The sequence below is a fragment of the Trachurus japonicus genome, chromosome 7, assembly GCF_045865225.1.
Source record: "Trachurus japonicus isolate A0001 chromosome 7, Traja_1.0".
NCBI classification, from domain to species: domain Eukaryota; kingdom Metazoa; phylum Chordata; class Actinopteri; order Carangiformes; family Carangidae; genus Trachurus; species Trachurus japonicus.
This window is the reverse complement of record NC_140913.1, coordinates 6,312,471-6,333,219: the sequence shown is the minus strand read 5'-3', so window position 1 is coordinate 6,333,219 and position 20,749 is coordinate 6,312,471. Positions and strand designations below refer to the sequence as shown.

General features: G+C 42.5%; 1 protein-coding gene across 1 annotated transcript; it reads right to left on the bottom strand.

Annotated features, from left to right (window-relative positions):
* Positions 1–5,444: 5,444 nt before the first annotated feature.
* Positions 5,445–10,182, bottom strand: tmem81 (transmembrane protein 81). The gene is made up of 6 exons (XM_085783064.1): positions 10,136–10,182; positions 8,805–8,978; positions 8,565–8,710; positions 7,094–7,209; positions 5,730–5,917; positions 5,445–5,583 (listed from the first exon to the last, which is right to left on the bottom strand). The coding sequence occupies exons 2-6, from the start codon at positions 8,940–8,942 to the stop codon at positions 5,503–5,505; spliced, it is 669 nt and encodes a 222-aa protein (XP_085639190.1). The 5' UTR covers positions 8,943–8,978; positions 10,136–10,182; the 3' UTR covers positions 5,445–5,502.
* Between the last annotated feature and the right edge of the window lie 10,567 nt (positions 10,183–20,749).

Sequence of the window (20,749 nt, the reverse complement as noted above, 5' to 3'; positions counted from 1 at the left end):
GTGGTCTGAGATTCAGGAATCTGTGTTTCTTCATGTTTTTGTGGGTCGATCTCTGGGTCAGATGATGGTTTTCCAGTAGCAGCTCCATCATTAACTCCAACTTTTGCTTGTTTGATCCTTTTCCTCTTTGTCTTGTGCCTGTTGTTCCTCTTTGCTGATTCCATGTGTCCGTACATGTTATAAACACTCATGACTTTGAGAACAGCCCGCCCAGATACATCACACAACTCCGCTGTCTCTCGGACAGACAGGCCTGCCAGCTGGGCTCCAACTATTTGGCCTCTGACAAAGTTTGTTAACTCACTCATAATGCAGTGGAGGAGCTGAACTGTCTCTTCTGCAGCTGGCAGACAGTCAGAGCAGCTTTTCTCTGTTGCTGTGCCCGAGTTACTTCAAAGCAGCAGACGTCTTCCTTCACGCTGTTTCCCTTCCCTCCTCAGCCACATGCAGAGTGCAGGGGCTGATCCAGATTCCGTCCTACGGAAGAGACAAATATGCAGCGGCTCTGAGAGCTCAATGCACTGCGGCTCAACAAAACACATAAATAAACAAACACAATGCAAATACAGAATACATGTGTGCAAACTGACGCACCACAACAGAAGTGTTTCTAGTGGACATGCTGAACTTGCTAATGACTTATTCAACGCTCAACTGTGACTTAAAGCAGAAGTAAGCGGAATGTTTGTGTTAATATAAGTCTTAAGTAGTTATATCTTCCGACAGCAATCACTTACATAGAGTGTTTGGTCTGAAACACGGGTCTGTCAGTCACTCTGCTCTGCTGTAAACTGAGGAGAAAACTTCTTGTGTACTTCCTTGTATCCTACAACCTTTATCCAATGAGGAGAGAGAACAGCATGAAGGGATGTGCAGCCAAGGGATGCGCGTGAATGTGGTGACGTAGGGACGAGGACCAATAGATCCATGACGAGGACGGGGACTGCTAACTTCATCGGCTGACAAGAAGATAGCCAAAATGACCGGATCGCTTACTTCTGCTTTAAGTTATTGTAATAGAAAAACTGAATACTTTATTTTTTCTTTTAATAATTAATACTTTGGACTTGTGCTCTTTATTACTTTCATTGATGTCTGCTGCTGCAATACTGGAAATTACCCCGCCATGGGATGAATAAAGGAATATCTTAGTGGAAATGAAAAAAAAAAGATAAGGAGTAGCCTGTCTAATCTAATATTATCTTTTCAAAAATGCTTCCTTCAACAAAACAGTAACCCTCATATATGTAGCTACCAAGTAACATTATGTAGCCTAGGCTACTGACCAAACTTCTGTCAGAACAGCACAGGACCTTCAACAAGTCATCACTTTTTCACAAATTCAAATTTAATCCTTGTCTCCAACCATTTTACCAGATAATTACACTATGGTTACCATGGTCAAAATACATGACAGCAATTCTTCCCTTGTTATTGTAAATTGATAGTGATAAAAACACAGAATGTCACAGCTGAATGCAGAGGTTCTGGACAAAACTGAATCTAGTACCAGTGCGCACTGCGCAGTGTCAACACGCTACAGAGGATGGGCAAATATAAACGAAATACTTCACAGTTCACTCACTCGGCGACGCTTATTTTCGAGACAGGAACGTATTTAAAGATAGCGTTGGCCAGGAGAGCTGCTCAATAAAGAGGGTTTATATTTATTGCCAAATATCGGCCTACTTACATCTGGCCTTGCGCGCACTAGTCAGACACAGCGCTCGGCTTGCACAAGAAGACCTACATCCGGTTAGAGCTTTTCACATTAAAAGCGTCGTGACTACCATTGTCAAGTCAACAAGTATGTAACAATGTACAAGTCCATGTTTATAAAATGCGATCACAGTGAGATTAAAATAATTGCTTGAGACGTGAGTGAATTGGGAAATACCCAGACAACGTTTAGTCGAGTCATAAGGTAATGCATTTGAAAATGAATTAAATGTTTTTTGCATTGCAGTAGGCCTGAGTAGGCTTTTCAATGTTAAAACTTATTTTAATAAAAATATTTTTATTGTGAAGCAAACAGTATGCAGAATTTTAAACTGGATCAAGCAGCAAGTGTGTTTAACATTTGTTTGTGTGTTCTATCTCAGGCTTTCCATATCCTCTCCTATTCCCATACCCAGTTTTACTTCCCAGGCTTCCATGTTCACCTTCTAGCTCCTGAAATTAATCGTATATAACTGAAATTGCATTCCTCTCCATTGTGCAATCTCTGAGACACCTGTCTAGCTTGTCAGGGTTGGCGTTTTCAAAATGGTTCAGGTGTGTTCTTACAAAGTGTCTGACTTGGAGATATCTAAAAAAAAAAATAATCACATTTTAACAGACCATATTTTTCTTGTAGTTGTTGAAATGACACAAATGAAGCACTAACTTACAGATCTCCCACACTGTGCAGTCCAAGTTATTTCCATCTATTGAAGCCTGCATCTACAATGTTATAACTTCATAAAATCTGTAAAGAGTAAGGTCCTATACTTTGGCACTACTGGCTGCTTCTTATAAGACCAACGAGGTCTCATAAATAAAATGAAATACAGCCCCCTTACGGGTGTGAAGACCACATTAAATGTCCTTATGCAGCAAGAGCATTAGCGCCCTCTGCTGTGTGCAAAGAAAAGTGAAAAAGCTTACAGCTCCTGATATTCCCAGGTGGTCTCCCATAAATAACCAGGCCCGAGTCCAACCCTGTTTAGATTTTTTTTCTCCTTACTTTTCTGACTTTATAATATTGTAATAATGACAACAGACGAAAAGTATTTGACCTTGTGATGTAGGTTATGCAGTTTTCAGGGGTGTAACGGTCACATATAATGTAATGTGTGTGGTTGCAGTTGCTTTAGGACCCAGTTACGGACTCAGGTGGCTGGCTTGGAGGAGTCTCTGGGAACAAAGGAAACAAAATTCATTCCAAGACCAGAACTGGCTTGATGCAAGAGTAAAAACTAGGCTTGAGTCAGCCTGAACTATACTACGTGTGGTGAACGATGGACTGTATAATCTGGAAGTGAGCGAAAGGAGCCTGGAGTTCTTAAAGAGTTGAAGATGTGATGATAGTCTGCAGCTGAGCAGCAGCGTCCTGGGAGCAGGGAAGACCACACCTCTGATAGACAGACAATAACAGGACACAAAAGGGAGGAGGCCAGGGAAACGGTAACATGGCAACCTGGACTATGAGAGATAAAGCATGATCAACACCATCAAGCCCATTGTTGTCTGTGTATGTGTGGAAAACAGATCTTTCTTTCTTTCTTTCTTTCTTTCTTTCTTTCTTTCTTTCTTTCTTTCTTTCTTTCTTTCTTTCTTTCCCCTCTTTATGTTTGTTGTCATTATTACAATGTTATAAAGTCATACATGTATTTAACTTTGTGATGTATGCAGTCTTCAGGGGTGTAAAGGTCACACACACACACACACACACACACACACACACACACACACACACACACACACACACACACACACACACCACATGAACTTCTACAGGTTAGCAATAGAGAGCATCCTGACCTACTGCTGCACTGTGGAGAACAGGAGGGAGCTGCAGCGAGTGGTGAGGGTGGCTGAGCGTACAATAGGAGCACCACTGCCCGCCCCTCCTCCGAGACACAGTCTGTTTTCCCAACTGCCCTCTGGAAGCAGATACACACTGATCAGAGCCAGGACCAACAGACTGAAAAACAACTTCTTTACTTTAAGGAGTTCTTCACGGTGAAGTTACGATTGAGGCTTAATTTTTCTAAAATGATGCAGTAAAAATGTTTGATATTGAGTGAGGGAGTAGTCAGGGTGGTCCTGAAGTCAACTGTACCAACCATTGCCTGAATTTATGCAACAAAGTGATGTTATTGTACAGTAAATATGGAGTATTAGACCTTTTTTGTGTTTAAAAGAAGCTAAAAATGCAACTTTGAGGCTTAATTTCTCAAAAACCATACAGTAAAAATGTTTGATAATGACTGAGGACGTAGTCAGGGTGGTCCTGAAGTCAACTGCAACAACCATTGCCTGAACTTATAGAAAAAAGTGATGCTATTGTACATTATGCTGCCTTTGGGTCAAATTCTACAGAATTCTAATGTCAACTATCATAGTTATGCAGATGACACACAGATATTATTATTATTATTATTAATCTTTATTGCAGACACAACAAGCGGTCCATATCAACAACAACAGACATGTTAAAAACAGATTTAAGAAGGAGAGAGAGAAAAAAGACATACACAAAGACAGAGAATCAATTCTCCACATATATATATAGATATATCTCGCACTGTCTCCAGATGACTGCAGTCCAATAGAGTCATTATGTCACTGTTTAGAGCAAGTCAAAAATTGGATGAGCCAAAATTTCCTTCAGTTAAATCAAGAAAAAACTGAGGTCATTGTTTTTGGCAATAAAGAGGAGAGGGTTGTTGTCAGTAAACACCTTAGAAACTAAAGACCAAGTCTGAAACCTTGGTGTGCTGATAGACTCAGATCTGACCTTCAACAGCCATATCAAATCAGTCACCAAATCAGCCTTTTATCAACTTATGAACATATCCAGAATTAAGGGTTTTATGTCCCAAACTGATCAGGAGAAGCTGATTCATGCTTTTATCTCCAGTAGACTAGACTACTGTAACGGTCTTCTGACTGGTTTCCCCCAAAAAAGTATAAAACAGCTGCAACTCATTCAGACAGCTGCAGCTCGAGTTTTAACCAGAACAAAGAGATCACATCACATCACCTCAGTTCTTAAGACCTTACATTGGCTCCCAGTCAGCTACAGAATAGATTTTAAAGTTCTGCTACTTACAAATCACTGAATGGTTTAGGTCCAGAATACATGAATGACATGTTAGTAGAGTATAAACCCTGTAGAGCTCTGAGATCTACTGACTCAGGTCAGATAGTGGAGCTCAGAGTTCAAACCAGACATGGTGAAGCAGCATTTAGCTGTTATGCTGCACACAAGTGGAACAAACTACCAGCAGAAGTGAAATCAGCCCCAACTGTAAGCACTTTTAAATCCAGGTTAAAAACATTTCTCGTTTCACGTGCTTATAGCTGAGCTCTTTTTAGGAACTTTAAACTTTATCTATTTTATTTTATTTTACTTTTATTTGCTCTTGCTTTTAACTCTGTTTTTAGTGTTTGTTTTTATTCTTTTTTATGCTTCTCTTTAAAAAAAAAAAGTTTTGTCTTTATGTAAAGCACATTGAGTTGCCTTGGTATGAAACGTGCTATATAAATAAAGATGCCTTGCCTTGCCTTACATTAGCAATGAGGATTTCTGAAGGAACAGCTTTACAAATACATCATTTTAACTATATCAAATGTTCCACTAAAAGTATGATTAACTTTAACAACAGAAAAAATATCAACAGATTTAATAAAATAATCAGAATAGAAGGTTTTTTTTTCAGTATTATGACATGTACAAATGTCCTTTAATGTTTAAAATGATGGGATGGCTGGGGGTTCAGGATCACTCTGCATCTATCAGAATGCTTCTTCCCTCTTCTGTATTCTGCCCACTCTAATGAAGAGGTAGGCAACAACCAGGAGAACCAGTGCCACTGTCTGCATGCACACACACAACAAACACAGTGCAATGAGAAATATCATTATTTCACATTAAGTGACTTCAGCTTATGCAGGATCACTGATTTTAAACAACTGGCAACAGAAAACCACCAAATACATTGGTGCCATATGCCCACACTTACCATGTAAAAAACAAACACAGAGTGGACATGCTGGCCTGTCACAGTCTGGTTCTGCTGGTTCAACTCCCAGTTGGCCAGAGAGCTTTCATAATCCAGACTGAGGATACCTGCAGGTAAAACACGGACCCCCCAATAAACCCTCTTCACCCTGCGGAACACGGCATCCTGCACATCACAGCGATAAGTACCTGGAAGATCACATTATTAGTCAGGAGGTGTTTTTGTGTCTGAGTATCCATGTGCCTCCATGGCTAGGTCAGCTGGCAGCTGATTCACAAGCTCCTTTATTGACAAATCACATCTCGTCCTCTATCAAAACACATTTTAATTTCTGCAGCCAGTTCCTCCTCTATTTCAAAATCTGTTCTCAACCTTGCTAAAATTTGCATTTGATTTATTATTAGAGCCATTTTTCTTTTTTGAGGTTTCCCTCCGTCTGCCTCGAATTGATAGCCAGGCTAGCGCCGCCTACTGGTTCCGGCTAATTTCATTTGCCTCAAACATGTAGTCAGGACACTAGCAATGCGTTTCGGTTTGCTCCGTCCGCCAGAGCGGACGGACCAATCAGCGAACAGACGGGTAAGTGAAGGCGATGACGTTGAACTCAAGCGCTCAAGATTAACCTATGAGCTTAACCGGTGTATAGCACACGTGACCACCAAGCAGCAGCGATTAGTTGAAGCAAATGTAAGCAACCGCCTCCCGGAAGCAAACGAATCCCTATGGCTGGTGTTCAGACGCTATATGAAATGTAATGAAATAAGCGGCTGATGCATCAGGCTATCGAATTGAAGGGGGAAGCTGTAATGTTTCTTGACCGCTTCTCTGTTGTGCTTGAAGGAAAATAAAGTTTGTGCTTTACCATCATGGATTTGCACAACTGTAGAATCAAAAAATACATAAAATAGAAAAAATAAAACATGTGCAGGTGAGGTAGAAACCCACTCTGGGCTTATCTTTAAACCTCACCTATACAAAGTAATTCATTCTAATCTGACTAGTCATTTTTGCTTTTTGTTAACTTATTTTTTCCCATAGACTGTGATATTTTTCTCAACCTAGACAGGTGTTTTCTTAAGACACCAGCGATTCGGTTGGCAGCAAAATATTCAACAGGGCCCAAACAAAATGGCAGCGCCCAGGAGAGAAAGGATAGAGGAGGACAGGAGGTGTTTACTGCTGAGCTGACATTTAACGCACTGTGTATCACCCATCAAATGCTAGGAAAGATTACATGCAGGGAGGCAAACGTTAGCCTTGCTGTACTGTCAACTGAGTGGAGCAGAGGCAGACAGATGAACTGAGGGGTGAGTGGCGTACAGGTTTTTCCATTCTGTGTGGGATTTCAATGTAATTGGGGTTACCCGCATCCTCCTCTCTGACTGGGTCCAGAATCACTCGGTCCAGATGAAGCGCCTCATAGCGATCAAACAGGGAGTTGTCAGAGCTGATGATTCCTCTGGCATAACGCCACAACACTCTGAACCACAGGGACAACAGTCACATGTTTTTCCAATGTAAGCTTTAAGACCTAACATGCTTACAACTGTAATATCTCAGGCAGAGGCTGAGAGAAAACTATCAAAATAATGTACTAATGTGCTTTTAAGAACAAAAAAATCCATATACACCGAGTTGGCAACCAAGGAAACGTCACTTCCGGTCAGAGCCGTGGGGGAAAACAAACCATTCCCCCATAGACATACGTGTGAAAACGTGGCATTTTAAACCTTTGTCTAACGGTTGTCCGCTGTCATGTCTTAGTTTGAATCACTTATGCTGACAAAGAGCTATACATTAAAAAACTCATCACGATCCGGGTTGATTTTAAAATATTGGGTCTTTCACAGTCAGTCACATATGGAGGAACTGTTTGTCTTCCCCCACGGCTCTAGACACTCTGAGACAATGCCTAAGAGTTGTTGTGTACCATTTTGCACCACAAATAAATTGAAAAACCACAACCTGAACTTTTATATTTTACCCAACCGTGTAACGGCTCTGACCAGAATAACGTTTCCTTGGTTGCCGACTCGGTGTAGGCGAGATGTGACTGACTGTGAAAGACCCAATATTTTAAAATGTACGGACAACAATCGACCCGGATTGTGATGAGTTTTTTATAGCTCTTTGTCAGCATATGTGATTCAAACTAAGACATGACAGCGGACAAGCATTAGACAAAGGTTTAAAATGCTGCGTTTTCACACGTATGTCTATGGGGGAATGGTTTGTTTTCCCCATAGACTGTAAAAAATATGGACATAGCACCCGTGACGTCACCCATTGGTTTTGGGGAGTCGTTTTTGTGACTCCAATATGGCGGCCTGAACAGCGCCATGTTGGATTGGCGGGCCGAAAACCCGCCCACTGGCCTCGAAGCAGCTGTCCACGGAGCTGCTCGGAGCTGTGCCCTAATTGGCCAGAGTTTTAACCTAATAACAGTAAAACGGTAGAGTTAAAAAAAAATTCACCCCACTCAGAGTGTGTGCGGGGGTGGAAACTATCGATTGAGAAAAAAAAACGTTCTGACACCAGGCTTTTAACATGTTTATTGAGGATGTAAAGTCGGCGATTTTAAAATGGGGGTCTATGGAGAATGCTCCCTTCTGACACCAGCCCCCAGAGGAAGCCGGGGGGATTGCAGTTTTTTGAACGCGGAAGTGAGCTTCACTTCTCAGACCGACAACTGCTCCCTTGGTTTTCCCCCACGGCTCTGACCGGAAGTGACGTTTCCTTGGTTGCCAACTCGGTGTATAGGCCTATACACAATCCAATTAAAAGTCAGACTAAAGACATGCAGTAAGCCCTGCTCCATCTCTCCTGTGTTGTTACCTCCAGGAGAACCTCCCCATCGCCTCCATGACTTCTCCCAGACAGTCAATCTCCACCCTCTGTCCTGAGGTCACAGTCATGGTCCTGAGGCCACACTGCCACGTCTCCTGACAGTTCACCTTACGGACACGACACTTCTCCGACACCTTCCATTTAGCCACATTTCCACATGACTGTGTTACCATCTTACATTTATCTCAAACATTCAGTTTTGAAATGTTTACAGCATGTCTGTGTTACCCCTGTCCTGCTTTTACTGCCCACATCTTCTTCCATCGCCGTCTCACTATCTGTCATTAGACACACGGTTTGGGTTTTAAGCCCCAGCCCACATGTGGCGCTGCAGGGGGAGCTGTCCACAATGACCTCCACTGGCATTTTATCCACCTCCTCTAGGTCATCTGAGGTCAGAGGCTGGAAGAGGAGGACAAGGAGGAGGAGGAGGAGAAGCGGTAGACGCAGCCTTTGGGAAATTTGCTGCATCACAAGTTTGATGGTAAATCTGCTGAAAAGAAAGACATTTTTAGGTTTCCACTCAAATATTAGGAAGAAGAAAGAATTCTCTCTTATCGTTGAAATATGATAGCAGTTATACACTGTATAACAAATGTGTTTTTTTTATTGAAACTACATTTATCAGTTTGTAGGGTCACTGAAGAAGATGTCAGCTATAGCAGTAGCTCTTGACAATCAGCCAACTGCAAAAATTTCAAAACACACACTTCATCTCAACACAGACTTATGGGTCCTCTAGAGGAGAAAACTTTGCAGTAAATGATGCAGGAACAAGACAAGAGATTGAAGACACTTTGGACACAAGGGGAGGATGGATCTTGAAAACCAAAGTAAAGGGCGCATCAGGCCAGTGGGACTGAAAGAAGGCAAAGAGTCCATAGTATGTGGAAAAGATCATCTCGCAGGCTCTCGGTCTTCCTGGTAAGACTGGAGTTTAAATGGAGCATGCTCATTGTTCATTTGGCCCCATGACCGACAGGAATGAGCTTCAGAGAATGAATACGCTTCATTCATCAGATCAAAACAAGGTACTTCAGGTGATTAAAGAGAAATGTGGAATTTCATGGGAGGACTGTAAGATGTATCTAAGGATCTGACAAGAAAGGAAGGAATTTATCTCATTATAAAGAAATCTGCAAGAACTGAATGTGAATCACAGATTCATATCTTCAACCACTCATCTTTTAAGGGGCAAAAGAAACATTCAGAGGCAGTAGCTGGAGAGAAGAAAGGAGTGAAACAGAGCTGCGCTCGCTGTGCTAAAGTGTCTGCCTGGGGTTGTGTCCTTTTTATTCATGTGTGACTTGTTCATAAAGACTTGGGTCACTTAAATATTGAGTGGTCTTATTTCTTTATTAAGAAACTTCTTGATCTTCTTTGTAAAAGCTTCTGTTATGATGGGCAATTTTAAAATCCAAGAATCAGCACTTATTCAGCATTTATTCAGGAATTCCATATAATGGGAGATAAGGAGGCTGGGAATTTAAAAATCCTGGGTTGGGAGAGTTTTTCATAGCTCATATAAAAGGAGAGTACAAAAGTAAAAGTTCACTCACCTTCTTTATGAAGCTGAAATGAAAGGCAAGCTGAAGGAGAAAATATGATGATATAATGAGTCCAGAGAGTGATTTTGAATTGAATGCTGTTACCCCAGCAACCAACCTACTGACTGTTTCTGCCCTCAGTGCATTGATGCTGCTCTTCTTCCGTCCTCCATCTTTCCCTGCCCTGCTCCAGTCTGCCACTGGAGGGCAGGGTGGAGCTGTCAGGGACACTCACTGATTACTCATACAAGCATGTAGCCTACAGTATCTCGGCTCGTGTGGTGTCCGCTTCTTTTTTTTCTCAACTGGCAAGTGGCCGTCCCCTCTTGTGACATTAGACAAAGATTTTCTTAATACACCTTTTTCTGTGGTGAATAAGTGACTTTTACACTGTGTAAGCAGGGAAACCACTGGAAACATTTTATTTTCACTATTCTATATACAAATTAACTATGGTCAAATTCTCTGTACAGCTGAAGGACCCATTTTCAAAGTCTGTTGGGAACAACCCCTTCCTACAAGCCTAAACAAAGTTTATGGATTACAGTAATTAGCAGACAAAAAATGAGCATGGGTATTTTTAAACAGCAACTGATACCGGGAAACGTACCAAAACACGAAGGCACATAAACAGAAATAATGCATGGAGAGAGTCACGAAGATGACTCAGCATCAGCGGGGGACTGAAACATGTCCAGTAGCCAGTAACATTGGCCTAGTTGGCAGACTGGTACAATTTGCAATGTGGTCATCACCACATGCTTCAGAGTGTGCGTTTGTGTGTGCATGCAAACGGAAGTGTAAAATTAAGAAGAGGAGGAGAAAGTAGTTGGTGGGAGGAGGTGGAGTAAGGCAGAGGAGGGTAAATGGGTGTGATGGAGGAGAGGTTGAGGTTGGAAAGAGGGTAGTTACATAAGAACAGAGGGAGAAAGAGGAGGCTTATGGCAGCTCAAATTACAGCCATGTTGGACAGTGATTCTGTGCCTTGTAATTCATGCCCAATGCTGTCAAGTTCCAGTGTGAGTTGTGGTGTGTCATTTATTTAGCCAGGCAAGTGGAGGAGTGGAGGTGAAGGTGGGGCCGGAGGTGGTGGATGGGTGTGTAGCATGTGACTTTCATGTGGTGGCCTGCAGATTGTTTCCCATCACAGTTTATGTTATTGACCACAATCTTTCATTAATCTTAACTATTTGATGATTCAGTGACACTGACTGATTGTGGAGATGAGATCCAGTATTTGAATTCCACTCTCACCTCATCTCTGTGATAACAAACAGCCTCACATGTTGTCTTTTGCTCACTCTGGTACAAATTTCAGCAGCTGTAGTTTTACGTTTGACATGATGTAGGTCTTTGTGTCAAATAATTCTATTGAAACAATTAGACTATACCTCTCTGTTCCATATCCATGAACAGGGTGGCAGGGCCCAAGGTTCAGCAGTGTCTGTCAGAGTACAGTAGATTCATAGCATAAGGGTAGATGTCTTTTTTAATTATGAAACAGGTCATGTTTAAGTTTTGTATTAATGTTGTGAAAGTATCGGTTCACAGAGAAGTGAGCTTACTGTTGCTAGAGAGAGGAGACTCAGTAAAAAACACAAATTATACACACACACACACACACACACACACACATTCCATAAAGAGGAACTACACAAGTCTGATCGCTTTTTTGCTGTTTTGCTAACCCTCCTCCCAGCCATGTGCATGAAGCTGACGAGAATTCAATCAGTGGAGTGATACGTTATACATCATATAGGCTACGTTGTTACGACATGTATATTTGTGTTGTCTTATCTGTCATAAACAAGAGATTACTGGTTACGGGGCGCGTTTGTGTTGCGGTGCACAGAGACGAGAGGTGGGACACCGGGGCGATCTTGCAAAGTTGTTTTTCAGCCCAGAGACGCAATAAGTGACACGCACATGGAAGTCTGAGAGCCTCCATTCTCCCTCGTAACAAGTTAAGCCATTTATTAAACTGTGACATTACTCCAAATATGTTTAATTAAAGTAAAAATGTAGCATAGCTAAGCTACAAATCCTGCATAATTAATCTTTAACATTTTTTGTTTAGTTTTTTTCTAGTCCATTCCAAACAGTTGGTCAAGGGCAGTTTGATTATTTGTGTAGGAAGAAAAATTACAACTTTTTTTTAGGTAAAAATGTCATCTCTTATTTCCTAATGTTGTGAATATTTTGTGTAAGAATAGATTTGTCTACACCTCTGTGTAATTTCACTCACTTCACATTTCACATTTTACTTCACTTCTTCTCCACAGTCGTTAATAGATGTTGTCCTGTACTCTCTAGTGAAGCTCTTGGATAAAAAGAAAACAAATGGCAGCTGTGGGATATCACAGGTAAAGACATTTAACTGTCAATGAACAGATGGATGAAAGGATGGAGGGATGACACAGTGAACTTTGTGTCCTCCCTGGAAAGGCTTCTTTCATATCTATGACCAGGATGAATTATAAAGGAGCACTGGGCTGTGTGGTGATGTTTTACGTCACCAGCACATCCAGCTTCCTAGGCTGTTGCCACTGGAAACGGGACCTGAACATCAAGGCATTCTGCCCAATGGAGACTCAATACTGTGCATCTTGCTGGCCAACAAGGTGATTCAGATTGAACTAATGAATGAACTCATGAGACTGTGGCTCAGTTCTAATATATGAGCAACGATAAAAACTCTAGTATTTTCAAACTCAAACTGAGTCTGTTCTGAAAATTAGGGCTAATTTATTTGGATTTCCATGGGGTTTGGCTTTTGTTAGCATATTGATAGTTTTTCCCATTTTTAAGCTCCCTCGTTTGAAATGTTGATGTATAATAACTGGTACTATATTTGTAGTTATAAAAACTAAGAGCCATCTAGCAACAATAGTCTGAATGTGTTTTGATATTATGTGTCTGATATGACTTGTGCAGCACTTTGGTCAACAACGGATGTTTTTTAAATGTGCTATATAAATAAACTTGAACTTGAACTTGAATAGGTTAAAGCAGAAGTAAGCGATCCGGTCGTTTTGGCTAATGCTGCATTCCAAGCTTTTGAAACCGTAAGTTACAGCTTCAAGTCACGACTTACGACTTTGTAGCGTTCCAGGCAATCCACTGTTTTTCCGACCTGTTTTACCTGTGAAAGTGCACTATAACAGCCACTCATAACTTCCGACCCGTGAACTCATACCAGATCGAACTGGTACGACTTCACAGGTCGGAAAAACACGAGTTACGGGCTGCCCTGAACGCACCATAACGTCTTGTCAGCCGACGGAGTTAGCAGCCCCCGCCCTCGTCATGGATCTATTGGTCCTCGTCCCTACGTCATTCACTGCACACACAGCCCTTCATGCTGTTCTCTCTCCTCATTGGATAAAAATTGTAGGATACAAGAAAAGTTTTCTCCTCGGCTCAGAGCAGAGCAGAGTGACTGAGAGACCCGTGTTTCGGTCCAAACACTCTATGTAATGATTGCTGTCGGAAGATATAACTATTTAAGACTTATATTAACACAAAAATATCGCTTACTTCTGCTTTAATGGACCACTTAGAAGACAGCCTCTTGTATGATTTCAGGAAATTACAGCAAATACGCCACCACACCAGTCAAAAGCAGCCAAAGAGAAAATATAATAGAATTAATTCAATTTCCTGTTTTAATTTGAGGCCACTACACATGAGCCATCTGAAATGTAACAACTTTTACATTGTTATATTACATTGTGTTCAGAGATGGACTCTTGTCACACATATACAGTAACATTTTGGCCAATTTTGACAATGCATGGTAGAGTTATAACAAGTTGATTTTTCATGGTGAAGGATTCACTGTGTTGCCACATGTAGGCCGTTACACAAAGACACACAGAGCTTCATCAATTTATTAAATATCATGTGACTGAGAATTAGGTGGATCAGGTCAGTGGTGTAGGATTACTGTATGTCAGTTTAAAACACGGCATTCCCTGTTTTCACAAGCGAGCACTCTGAGTGAGACTGAATACTAGAAGTGTTTAGGGACTCTTATCATATACAAAAGGTTTGGAGCAGTTGGTGTTGGAGTGAAAACTCCCAAAACTCTAATGACCACAGATCCCTAATGGATACATTTTCCAGATTTCTCCAATTACAATACATCCATTGTGATGTGTTGAAATGTCAGAGATATTCCCTTTATTATGATAATGACATTCATTCAATAAATTAGTAAAACAATTAATGACCTATCACAGAGGGAAACTCCTGCACCCTGTTTAACTTGCATTTGGTTTTAATAAGAGTTGCAACGTTTCAGTCAGTGGCCATACTGCACTGTACAATAGCAAGTGCAAATAGAGAATGAGGTAGCACCATGAAATACTGTAAATAGTAAATACTGAGTAAATATGTGTTTGAATGAATGTACATTCTATGTTTTACTCCATGTAGTATATATAATTTACTGTAGAATTTGTATTGACAATACATACAGTAAGCTGGATAACAGTGCCAGTGTGTGATGACATTAAAGCAGAAGTAAGCGATCCGGTCGTTTTGGCTAACTTCCTGTCAGCCGATGGAGTTAGCAGTCCCCGCCCTCGTCCCTTCGTCACCACATTCACGCGCATCCCTTGGCTGCACACACAGAGAGGACCGCCCCTTTATGCCGTTCTCTCTCCTCATTGGATAAAGGTTGTAGGATACAAGGAAAGTTTTCTCCTTGGCTTACAGCAGAGCAGAGTGACTGACAGACCAGTGTTTCGGACCAAACACTCTATAGAAGTGATTGCTGTCGGAAGATATAACTATTTAAGACTTATATTAATACAAACATTCCGCTTACTTCTGCTTTAAATGATTTTAAAATAAGGGAAGTGGATGAATTGGTGTCAGATGAATATTGACACTCAATGGCATAATGTGTTCATCAGAGTGCTGGCCTGTGGGAATATATCAAATATATACAATAGGGTCCAAATGGGTCAACTTTCAGTTAAATGGTCTGCCTATATACAGGCCAAATCCCTGTATAAAATCTAAGGCTATTTGTAAGTTTTGCCTGCAGCCAAACAGTTGGTTAGCATGCTAAGTCAGAGAGGACCGTATCACCTGCATGAACATGGAATCCAGTAAAAGTGAACATCTCGCTCATGTTGTTTGGCTGACAGGTGATTTCTGAGAAGAGTTGGCAGAAGCTTTACAGATAAGCTATAGAGTAAACTGGCACAGATAGTATGCTATCCTGTGAGTGACAGAGAGTGGCAGGCGGTGGGGAGGAGAGAACCCAGGAGAAGGAGGACTAGGAGGAGCCAGAAGGAGCAGTGTGGTTATTAAAACAGCTCCTCGGTGTGAGAACGAGGTGTGGAGCATGGCCGCTACAGCTGCCAAGCCAGTCACACACATGATGTTCCCATGCTTACAACAAGGTGTGTGTCTGTGCCATAAGGCAAATGGTGTGTAAGTGCTGTTGGATTTGTGTGTGTTTTGAATGTGTTTCAAACACAGGCACATGGATGTGCATGTGCCTTGGAGACATGAAAAAGGAATTCATCTGACAATGTAGCTTCACTGTCCTCAAGTCAAGAACTGAGCGTTGGTTTGAGATGTATCATAAAGCCATTTTATTGATAAACCATGTCTATCAAAACATGCTTATTACTCTCATTACTGATATTAGCTACATGATCATTAGAATGAAATACAAATATATCAGCCCGATATCTGTTTACAGTTCTTTTTTTGTATTTTTGCCGTTAATTGACCGGACAGTAGACAGGAAAGTGAGCAGAGAGACTGGAGGAAATGCATGCAGGAGACTGGCACAGTCAGGAATCTATCCAGTGATCACTGCATTGAGCATTGCCACCATGGGATGTGCTGTTAACCACTCGACCACCAAGCACCTCTACATTCCCAGTTTCAAATTCCAAGTTCTCTGTTTTAATGATATAATGGGGACATGTCACCTCGCTGGCGGGGAAAGAGCCTGAGCTTGTGCAGGAGGCTGAGAGGTATCGGCTAGAGATAGTCGGGCTCACCTCCACGCACAGCCTGGGCTCTGGAACCCAATTCCTTGAGAGAGGCTGGACTCTCTTCCACTCTGGAGTTGCCCACGGTGAGAGGCGGCGAGCTGGTGTGGGCTTGCTCATTAGCTCCCCAGCTCAGCCGCTATGTGTTGGAGTTCTCCCCGCTGAACGAAAGGGTCGCTTCCCTGCGCCTTCGGGTTGGGGACAGGTCTCTCACTGTTGTCACGGCCTACGGGCTGAACAGCAGTGCAGAGTACCCGGCCTTCCTGGAGGCCCTGGGAGGGGTGGAAAGTGCCCCAACTGGGGACTCCATCGTTCTGTTGGGGGACTTCAACGCTCACGTGGGCAGCGACAGTATTACCTGGAGAAGTGTGATTGGGAGGAACGGTCTCCCCGATCTGAACCCGAGTGGTGTTTTGTTATTGGACTTCTGTGCTAGCCACAGTTTGTCCATAACGAACACCATGTTCGAGCATAAGGGTGTCCACCAGTGCACGTGGCACCAGGACACCCTAGGCCGGAGGTCAATGATAGACTTTGTAGTTGTGTCATCTGATCTCCGGCCGTATGTCTTGGACACTCGGGTGAAGAGAGGGACTGAACTGTCAACTGATCACCACCTGGTGGTGAATTGGACCGCTGGCAGGGGAGGAAGCTGGTCAGACCTGGAAGACCCAAGCATATCGTGAGGGTCTGCTGGGAACGTTTGGCAGAATCCCCTGTCAGGGAGGTCTTCAACTCCCACCTCCGGGAGAGCTTTGACCGGATTCCGAGGGAGATTGGAGACATTGGAGTTGGACATTGGACATTGGAGTCCGAATGGACCATGTTCTCCTCTTCCATTGTTGACGCGGCCGTATGAAGCTGTGGCCGTAAGGTCTCCGGTGCCTGTCACGGCAGCAATCCCCGAACCCGGTGGTGGACACCAGTAGTAAGGGATGCCGTCAAGCTGAAGAAGAAGTCCTACTGAGCTTGGCTGGCTCGGGGGACTCCCGAGGCAGCCGACAGGTACCGGCAGGCCAAGCGGACGGCAGCCCGGGCGGTCGCGGAAGCAAAAACTTGGGTCTGGGAAAAGTTTGGGGAGGCCATGGAGGAGGACTACCGGTCAGCCTCGAGGAAATTCTGGCAAACCATCCGACGCCTCAGGAGGGGGAAGCAGTGCTCCGCCAACACTGATTACAGTGGAGGAAGGGAGCTGTTGACCTCGACTGGGGATATCGTTGGGCAGTCGAAGGAATACTTCGAGGATCTCCTCAATCCTACTGACACACCTTCTGTTGAGGAAGGCTGAGGACTCAGAGGTCGATTCATTCATCACCCAAGCTGAAGTCACTGGGGGTGGATGAAATCCGCCCTGAGTACCTCAAGTCTCTGGATGTTGTGGGGCTGTCGTGGCTGACACGCCTCTGCAGCATCACGTGGCAGTCGGGGACAGTGCCTCTGGACTGGCAGACCGGGGTGGTGGTCCCTCTCTTCAAAAAGGGGGACCGGAGGGTGTTCCAACTATCGGGGGATCACACTCCTCAGCCTCCCGGGGAAAGTCTATTCCAGGGTACTGGAGAGGAGAATTAGTCCGATAGTCGAACCTCGGATTCAGGAGGAACAATAGTTTTCGTCCTGGTTGTGGAACGCTGGACCAACTCTATACCAGTGTTGTTTTTGGCAGGCATATTAGATTTAGTCTCAGTCTTAGTCTTTTGGACTAAAATACTTATTAGTTATAGTCAATTCTAGTCCAGTTTTAGTCGACGAAAACTCAAAAAGGTTTTAGTCCAGTTTTTAGTAAAAAAAAGTCTTTTAACAAATTAATTCAATAAGTAGGCTATTGGAAATTGCTGTTGGGCAGAAACCTTTTATCTCCATATTTTAACTTTTTAAACTTTTTTTCCCAACATATTTCAACAGTTTTTTTTTCGTGAATTGATGCCCTACTTCATCATACAAGAGTGTCACACCTAAGTTGTGAAAATAGCAGATATAAGTTCAACACATTGCAACACATTGTGAGCTTGTAGATCAGCTATTTTCACCAATAATTACAATAATAAAGGAATGATTTTACACATACAATGTTTCCACCCAAAGGCAAATACTTTCTAGTCTAAGGATTATGCATTAGCCTACACACAGATAAAGCGGTAACAGTAGTGCATTAAGTTTTTTTTTCTGCTGGCAAAGCAAATACAAAACATGTTGTGAAGATGCTCCTCACTTCCACCACTTTCATGTTATAAAATTACCTGAAGGCTACTGTACGTTCGCCTACCTACTCAGAAAACATAGTGTGAAAAAAGGGGTATTCAGTCATTTGCAATCTGCAACCTCAATATTAAATCCTATGCATTAGTCCTAAATATGTAACAAATTTTACCAGGGAGAAACAGAACACAACAAAATCAACTTCTCTTTTACTCAACATTCCATGTCTGTTTAGATCCTAGAGCAAAGGATGGGGATGATCACAGACAGTACGGTCTGATATTGGCACATTTCTATTCCTGGCCTCAGCTCACCAACTGTGATGCTTGGAGGCAGCAGTGTAGGAGGCCTCCAACCAACTCATGTGGGCAGGGTGACTGAGCATCCTCTTTTAAGCTCTCTCTCCATGTAAGCGAAAAAGCTAGGTTCTGCCTGTGCCATGATATTATGTCCAACACACTCTGGGCACGGTGTACCAGAACATGTAAGACACTTAAACCTCTTTGTATTTTTTTATGATGTTCCCCTTTACTTGAGCTATGGAGAGGGCCTAATAGTGACTTAAAGAAAACACCAGTGCAGTTGGGGTGAAAGGTTTACCACAGATGTACATGACAGCACTCCATCACAGTCTGAGCAAAGAATCTGCTGATTTTGCAGAGGTAACATCAAAACTTCTCAGGGCCTTGAGACAAGACGTCAGCACCCCCAGTAAGCAGGAGTCGCTCAAGGAGGGATGATGTTTCAGCTGTATGCTTCTGACCCTGCCCCTGCCCCTGGACTAATGTAAGCAAACAGATAATTGCATCACAGCCCACGCTAGTATGCTTTCTGACTGAGGTCGAAAATTAGGAAGTCTTATAAGAAACACGACACAAGACACATTATCTGGGTCATCCACGGCTGTGCTCTGATGAAGGTCAAGGTCATATGACTTAAACCTTATCTTCCTAATGAAAGTGAAATCATACAGTGATGTCACTCTATTGTGTTGTTGTACCATTTGTTTTAAAATTCTTCATCTCTTTTATTCTTCTACAATATTCATTTCAATTCATCCCTTTTGTGATTTTTCTCTCCGTAAAGTTCAAAATAAGAAATGCCTCATTTGTTGTGGGTGAGGAATGAAATGCATCCATTATGATAAAGAGAAGTCATGATTATTCACAGAGGATGACATTTTATGAGCTGGCTGACTGACAACATGTCGTTTGTGATGGTGCCATAATGGCAGATGTAGGAAGACTCATATTTGGTTTGAGTCAGGGTTCTTCTAGTCTCGCTTGCCAGGTTCTTCAAACAGAAAACCCTCAACCATCTGCTGACAGCGAGGGAGGGGGGCATTCACCAGAAAGTTGGTGAATTAAAGTATGTAGAGAGCAGTGAGAGAATGAAGGCTTGAATCAAAAAGTAAATCGGGTTAAAAGCCTAAAAAATCTGCTCTGAAAGCTGACATCCAAGGTCAGCCTTAAACTCTTATAAGTTTTCGTGCCTCTGTGCCAGCCTCATGTTTGTTTGGGGATTCAACCAATCTTACATGATTAGGATACAATATGTTGGTGAGGTACGATTCAAATACACAAAATGAAGTGATAACATGTTATATCCAAAAGTATATTTGTATGTATGCCTGTATCCATAGGTTTAAATGTTTAACAATATGATGTAAATGTAATCTCATTCAGGATTTTGCATTTACAATTTTAATAGTTTTTTCATGTGATGAGGTTTTATCTATCCAGCAATCAATCCATCCATCCATCTATGGTTATACATATTTTGCAATTTATTTAATGAAATTAATTGCATTGGGGGCGGCACGGTGGTGCAGTGGTGAGCACTGCCAGCCGTTCTGGGTTTGAACCTGCCAGTCGGCTTGGGCCCTTCTGTGTGGAGTTTGCATGCATGCGTGGTTTCTTTCCGGGTACTTCAGCTTCCTCCCACAAACCAAACGTCCTCAGTCAACACATGCAGGTTAGGTTAATTGGTGACTCTCAGTTGCCCATAGGTGTGAAAGGGAGTGTGAATGGCTGCCTGTCTGTATATGTTAGCCCTGCGATACACTGGCGACCTGCCCAGGATGTACCTCGCCACCTTTCGCCCGAAGTCTGCTGAGATAGGCTCCAGCTCACCCGCGAGCCGCGACCCTAGTGCAGGATAAGCGGTAGGCTATAGAAAATGAATGAATTTTAAAGGTGGGAACCACAGAATATAGCAAAAATAAATGAATTCAAAGGGGGGGGGATCTGAAAGCGGAGGCTCTACAGGTCGTCATTTTAATTTTAGTTATACCATATGTAGAAGTGACCGAAAACAAAGATATGTTTACGATGCTAAAATGCCTCAAAGTGTCATAGTCACAGCTTTTATGCAACTAAACATACAACATGCAATAACAGAGTTGTTTTTACTG

What these genes read in the sequence shown, in the direction of transcription:
- tmem81 (XM_085783064.1), bottom strand. Translation starts at nt 8,942, where the DNA reads ATGCCAGTGGAGGTCATTGTGGACAGCTCCCCCTGCAGCGCCACATGT. An exon ending in GCAGTAAAAGCAGGACAGGG is followed by an intron (nt 8,711 to 8,804) that starts GTAACACAGACA and finishes GCTAAATGGAAG; the next exon opens with GTGTCGGAGAAGTGTCGTGT. An exon ending in CTGTGTTTGTTTTTTACATG is followed by an intron (nt 5,584 to 5,729) that starts GTAAGTGTGGGC and finishes GTGTGCATGCAG; the next exon opens with ACAGTGGCACTGGTTCTCCT.